At 40.6% G+C, this 7,243-nt stretch overlaps 1 protein-coding gene across 1 annotated transcript; it reads left to right on the top strand.

The window, feature by feature from the left end:
- Positions 1 to 961: 961 nt before the first annotated feature.
- On the top strand, positions 962 to 6,677 carry LOC120288713 (probable inactive purple acid phosphatase 27). The gene is made up of 13 exons (XM_039302825.1): positions 962 to 1,308; positions 1,413 to 1,500; positions 2,778 to 3,044; positions 3,271 to 3,379; positions 3,513 to 3,630; positions 4,136 to 4,268; positions 4,574 to 4,761; positions 4,874 to 5,060; positions 5,149 to 5,216; positions 5,341 to 5,428; positions 5,515 to 5,703; positions 6,075 to 6,155; positions 6,418 to 6,677. The coding sequence occupies exons 1-13, from the start codon at positions 962 to 964 to the stop codon at positions 6,469 to 6,471; spliced, it is 1,917 nt and encodes a 638-aa protein (XP_039158759.1). The 3' UTR covers positions 6,472 to 6,677.
- The last annotated feature ends 566 nt before the right edge of the window (positions 6,678 to 7,243 follow it).

A 7,243-nucleotide genomic window follows, 5' to 3' on the forward strand; every position in this document is an offset into this window, starting at 1 on the left:
ACAGCCAGGTGGAGGAAGCTCGACGAGCTCGTCCTTTCAAAGTAACATCAACCAGAAACTCAAACTTGTCATCTCTATAGGTTGCTACTGGAAGCAGATCAAGTTCCCATTGGGCAAAGCTAACAAAATCCGACCTCTGAACTGAGCTTTTCGAAGCAACTAAACTCTCTCTTAGTTTATGTCAAAAAAAAAAAAAAAACTCGCTCTTAGTTGATAACAATCTCGAACGAGTGATGAGTTTTTTGCAAAGCCCGTCAGGCGTTATCTGTTTTTGCGTAGATGTTTATTCTATACATATTAAAATGTGCAACACAAGAAGGACGAGAAACATGAAAAGGGTAAGGGACAGCTAGCGGCATCCGGAGCATCAGCAACTTTGCGTATGTGAACGTCAAGAAACATAGTACCCTCTTCATGTTTTTTTATTTATTCTTTAAGGTAAATAACACCCTCCTCCTCTATAAAAACCACATATATTTAATTTCTATCCATAGGTATTAGGTCCCACACATCCATACTTACGAGAAAGAGAGGTGGGATTTATTTAGTATAGAGAGAGGGGGGGGACGTTCGAAGCATCGAGGTGTGAGATTGGTCCTAAGCATGAGCACCCTGACACCCAGGTCGGCGGAAAAATAATGACCTGATGCAGGTGGCTCCCGGGGGTGGTCAGGCACCCCGCCCTTCCCCACAAAGGAAGGGAATGAAATAACGACTGAGGGTTGCAGGCCGCCGGAGTTGCCCGGACAGGCGGACCCAAAACGGGAGGGGAGGCTAGATCTCCCCATACAGCCGAGGGCCTGGCAAGGGTAATGGTAAAAGCCCAACGTTCCCTCTCTTCCGCCGCGCCCCCGCGCCCGCGCCCGCGGCCCCCCAACTAAATAAATCCCACCTCTCTTTCTTGTAAGTATAGAGAGAAAGCCTTCCTTTTCATCCACCCAAAGCATTTTGCTTCTCCAATATGGAGCTCCACGTTCCAGCACAACTCGCAATCTTTTCCATTTCCATCATACTTTTGACTCGCTTTTCTTCTTCTTCTTCTTGTTTGTCGTGGTCGTCATTGTCGAATTTGCACCCGCTGGTGATTGACTCCGTGCTTGAGCATCTCGACTATACTGCCATATCTGAGTTCCGGTTACTAAACAGAAGGCAAATTATCCAGTGCCACGACCCGAACCCGTATCTCCAAATCAACGTCAGTGGCGACACCGCCCTTGGGGATGAAGAGTATCTCACGGTTAACGTGACCGGGGTCTTGGTTCCAGCGGACTCCGACTGGGTCGCCATGATTTCTCCATCGAATGCCGAGTATGAATCATCCTAACATCTAGTTTTGAACTGTATTTATACGTGTTAGCAGTTACTCATTCACGTTCCTTTTTTTCCTTTCGTTTTGTTCTTGTGGGATGCAGTGTCTCAGATTGTCCATTGAATAAGGCTCTATATGTAGAGACCGGTGATCTTAGTGATCTTCCTCTTCTATGTCATTATCCTGTCAAGGTACCTTATCTAACCTTGAGTCATGCCTTGTTAATGACTTATCTTCCTTCTTCTTGATTAGTAATGGAAACATAAAGTAGTGAGGGGCTAAAGAAAAAATACTGGAATCCACAGGGGCCGAAGAGAAAAGCAACTGAAAAAGAAATCACACGGCACATGCCTTGCTCCTTTTGCCAAGGCTTTGGTTCGGTCCTCACAAGTGACCCCCAAAGTCATGTCATGGAGTTCATAGCGTTCACGACACAATATCATATTTCATTGGTTAGGGACCTGTCGAGTTGCAACATAACCAAAAAATTAAAATATTTGATAAGACTCTTCCATGATTGTGTTGTGGCGGTAGATAAAATCAGATTAAAATGCGAAATATATGTGAAATTCAGTTTACTTTTCGAAAGATTCTATTGATGTTGCATTTTCTCTAAGTACCATTAACCTAATTTAATAAATTCAACTACATATATTTATACCAATCCAACCTCAAGCTTTAATGGTCGTAGCTGCTTTTAAGGTTTAAAATATTCCTTGTCGAGTCTTCTTTTTTCTTTTTTGGTCTGACTCGTCAAGTCTTCATATGCCGAAAGAAGCGGAGAAAATAGGAGTCCTTTTTATTTTTATTTTTATTTTGGTCAAAGTGTCTCTTTTTGGGTTCAAAAGAGAATCAAAAGAGTCTTTTGTTCAATATTCTGCTAAAGTTTCAATCAATAAAGTCAGATTTTGTTCTGGTTGAAACATTTTGCGATGTCCTTTATCGAATTCTTTTATCATTGTTATTTTCATTTAATAAATAAGTAATTGACTATAGAACCATCCTTCAATAATTTACGTAACTTTTTTTACGAAATTTATGTACTTTTTACATTAACCATGAAAACACCAAACTTTGTTGAATATAAAAGATAATGAAAATACTTCTCAGAGTTGGTTTTTTATTAGTTAAATGAAGACATTCCATATGTAACTTAAATTTGAGTAATGCCAGATATTAATGAAGGTTTACAATTTTTTTTTCTTTTGTATTTTTTAGTACGTATAAGATGCTGCATGTACTCCAGTTACATTGAATATTTAAGTAGGCCATTTTTATCAAAATGCTTTAAAATTTCATTTATTGCGACCACTGATATTATACCTACATCTTTTCTCTTATTTTTTTGCAATATCCCAAATTCCCGAAATTTTCTAGTATACCTACAATCACTTGTCTTATAGTTTTAGACTAGGAGAAATGTTTCCACTTCAACTTTTTGGTGCACGCTTATGTGCATCATTTTCAGGCACAATACTTGAGCAAGGATCCAGACTATCTGAGCTGCAAGAAGGAGGAGTGCAAGGAATACAAGGACGGTCAATGTGTGGTGACCACATGCGGCGGCACCTTGACGTTTCACGTTGTAAACATCAGAACCGACATTGAGTTTGTGCTGTTCGCCGGGGGTTTCGCAACACCATGTGTATTGAAGAAATCGAACTCTTTGACTTTTGCTAACCCGAACCAACCGCTCTATGGCCATCTCTCCAGCATTGACTCGACTGGGAACTCGGTAAGCACTGAATTGGCTAACAATTGGTGTGTTGACCTTGCGGGGGTCGTGTCGCCAACATTTGGCTCTATGAATGTCATGACAAATGTCAATTATATCATTAGCCCATGAAGTCGCGGTAACATGCCTGCATGACACACTGCGCCTGAGCGTGGAATAACACTACATAAAACACTCGAAAGCAATGCAGACTGCGACTGGTAATCATACATGCTTTAATCTGCAGATGAGGATTACATGGGTTAGTGGAGACAAAGAGCCCCAAGAGGTGCAATACGGAGATGGGAAATCACAAACTTCCGAAGTTAGTACATTCTCACAAGATGATATGTGCAGTGAGTTAACCTCAAACCCTTACTTGAAAACTCTGTAAATGCACTGGGACTTCCTTGTCACATGCAAAACAATTGAAGTGCCTTATGAAGACTCATTCTTCACTAAATTTAGTTTTGTTGGTCTAATTTTCAGCAGGTAATGTGCTACATAGTCCTGCCAAAGATTTCGGTTGGCATGACCCTGGTTACATTCATTCAGCCGTGATGACAGGACTGCAGCCTTCTACCTCTTATCCTTACAAATATGGAAGGTAGAATCTCCTGACTGAAGCTGTGTTGCTTATGAGACTGATCGGTTTCAGAGCAGCTTGAGGTATTCTTGCTGCGCATATTGCAATATCTCTGGCATTTCTACTTGATGCAGGGTCATCGAATCTGCAGTGAATGTGAATGAATTGATATGCAACGGACTTGTTCCTTACAATAATTGTCTATGAATTCACGACATTAGGTGGATGACAGAGCACCGGCAAATACTTCTTTATGCCTTAGTTCTTATAGATGAATTGTAGCTGCATGTCTGATCGAGAGAGGATCGGGTACACGGCTTTCAATAAAAAGGAGCATCTTGTTATCATGACATTAGAGTAATACATCGCATGACACTGCAAATGAGTTTCCGCAAGTGGAAGTAGATGGAGTGATCTATTTTTCACTGGCTTGAATTAGATGGTTGGAAATTGAATTGATGAGAAACTTCTATATCATTTGTTGGCATATCCGATTTATTTTTGGTGATGGTTTTATGATATCTAGTGATTCAGCTGGTTGGAGTCAACAAGTTCAGTTCAGGACACCGCCGGCAGGAGGATCAAATGAACTCAAGTTTCTTGCATTTGGGGATATGGGAAAAGCCCCTCTGGATGATTCAGTTGAGCACTACATTCAGGTAAACATGCATTCCATAGAATGAAAAATCACATTTCTGATTGCAACATTGAAAAGATGCTATCCATACTGGACATACACTAGGAGGAATGTTTATCCTTCAAAATTTTAAGAATGCTGATGGAAGGGACAAAATATACCACGATTTGGGGGGAGTATCATATTGAAAACCGGCTCTCCATGAAACATTATTAGCACGTCACATTCATCTGAATTAACTGTAAAGGCACAGATTAAGCTGTTTGCAAGAATTCAAACTCCTGATTATGATGGTATCCTAATATGCGACTTCATATAATTCTACAGCCAGGATCAATCTCGGTGGCAAAGGCAGTGTTGGATTATGTAGACTCCGGTAATGTGGACGCCATCTTCCATATTGGAGACTTAAGCTACGCCACCGGCTTCTTAGTGGAGTGGGATTTCTTTCTCAACCTCATCAGCCCTTTTGCTTCCCGAGTTTCGTACATGACTGCAATTGGGAACCATGAAAGGTAACTAACTACCTCTAGTCGATATGCGTCTCTTCCTGCACATTATGGAAGACTCAGTACACAGCTGAACCAACATGAATCGAAGATGATTTCTAAGTTTCTTTACATGAAGAGATTATGGGGGCTCTGGATCCGTGTACTCAACTCCGGACTCCGGTGGGGAATGCGGCGTTGCTTATGAGACATACTTCCCAATGCCAACCCCAGCGAAGGACAAGCCCTGGTATTCCATAGAACAAGCCAGTGTTCATTTTACCGTGATTTCAACCGAACATGACTGGTCCGAGAATTCAGAGCAGGTAAGGGTGATCGAGCTGAACCGTTTTGTTCTCACATTTGCATGTCGATGAGCTGTCATTTTATGTCATGGGAATGTCATGTTGTCAGTATCAATGGATGAAAGGGGACATGGCTTCAGTCGACCGATCTAAAACTCCTTGGTTAGTTTTCACGGGGTAAGTGCATTTGCTTCTGGGTAATTGTGAGTTTCACCACTTGATTATGCGTACTCTCAAACCAAAAAAAAAAAAAAAAATTCTCAAGAAAACAGAGATCAAGTGTATCGGTTGCCTCTTGCAGGCACAGGCCCATGTACACTTCTGGTTCTGGAGGAGGTGCTGACCATAAGTTTCTTGATGCTGTAGAGCCGCTGCTATTGGACAACAAGGCAACATTCTGTTTCTCACTCCGGTTCTCATGTAGAATAATCCGTTTATTTGTGAGATTGTACTCATCAAGCATTTGATATCACAGGTTGATCTAGTTCTCTTCGGCCACGTTCATAACTATGAAAGAACATGCTCGGTTTACCAAAATGAGTGTAAAGCCATGCCAAAGAAAGATCAAAGCGGGGTTGATACTTATGATCACAGCAATTATAGTGCACCTGTGCAAGTGGTTATTGGCATGGCCGGGTTCAGTCTGGATGACTTCCTAGATGAGGTTAGAGTCTGTTATCCCTCTCACCGTTGAAAATAGTAAACCAATATAGCTTTTTGTCTAAACCTGCACAATTCTTTGGCAATTTCTGAAAATCCATCCTTGTATTCGTCAGTGCTTAATCCCAATTCCATTTCTTGCATTTACATTGGCTGAATGTTGCTTAGTCAAACCATGCCGTCTTAACAACACCTTTCCGATTTATGGGCCTTGACATATCTAGATTCCAGAGATTTTTAGCTCGCTGTTAAGAAATTAAATGCTGATTCTGCTGCTCATATCATTCAACTTGATACGGTTACACGGGGATTTTCATTGATGTTGCTCCCATGAATAAGATCTGTAGAAGTGAAGGCCCGTTGATTTTTTTGCAGCCAAGTGACTGGAGTTTGATAAGGATTTCCAAATTCGGGTATTTCAGAGGACATGCAACTCCAGAAGAGTTACAACTAGAGGTCAGCACTCTCGAATTTTCCGTCGCCCTTCCCACAATCATCATTCGGTTTGGCTTTATGATTGCTTACTCGATTACATATGACTTCATTTATTGATAGATTGGTCTAGTCTGTTGTAATGGTTTGAAATTAGAAACTATGTACAGTTTCTGATGTCCTGTTCTCTAAGTAGAGTTTGGAACATTAAGCAGCTACATGTTACTGCAATCATGACGACCATGCTTACAAGCTTATTTAACTTCAATCTACATGTTGCCTGCAGTATGTGAATGCCGGCACGAGGAAGGTGGAAGACATCTTCCGCATCACCCGATAACCGATTTTTCAAGTGAACAGGAAGGCACTGCGGGCAATAACAAGCTGCCATAGCTACATAGTTATACACTTCCACATTGTACTTTACAGATACAAAACATACAGATAACTTGTGCTGATACACAAGCAATAAATCTTGATTGTCCGTGCGACCTAATTGAATGCTCTTGATTTGTCAAGAAGGAATACAAATTCATGATTTAAGTACTCTTGTGAGCAATCTAACAAGATGTGTTCGATGCAGGAGTGGTCTCTCCTTCCGATTGAGTTTAGAACCACGAACTCTTGATAGTTATCATAATCTTTTAAAGATTGTTATATATTTATGTAAAAACCAGTTATTTCAACTCACGAACTTTCGGAATTTTCATCATGAATGTGATGCAATGTAATCAAATTCAGGAATTTCTTAGTAATCCTAAAAAGTTTTGAATTATTTAAGTCACTATCAATAATGAGTAATGACACTCGACCAACCAGCCTTGGTCATGAATATGATCAGCAAAAGCATAATCTTCTAAATTAATGTTGCTGACCTAATTGACAAAATATCTCCCCCTCTCATCCGAAAAATAGCCGTCTGATCCATACATACCACACTCAACCATCAATTTGAAAATCGTCGAGTCGCAACATATCACTCCATACCTCTACTTAAGGATTTACTTCTCATTTGACTTGTGTCACCATTTCATGTAGTTGCAGCTGCAGCGACAACTCAATTACCTAGCTAGACATTTTTCTTATAGGTAATTTTTGAAATTCTTTCCAGA

The sequence above is a fragment of the Eucalyptus grandis genome, chromosome 10, assembly GCF_016545825.1.
Source record: "Eucalyptus grandis isolate ANBG69807.140 chromosome 10, ASM1654582v1, whole genome shotgun sequence".
Lineage (NCBI taxonomy): Eukaryota > Viridiplantae > Streptophyta > Magnoliopsida > Myrtales > Myrtaceae > Eucalyptus > Eucalyptus grandis.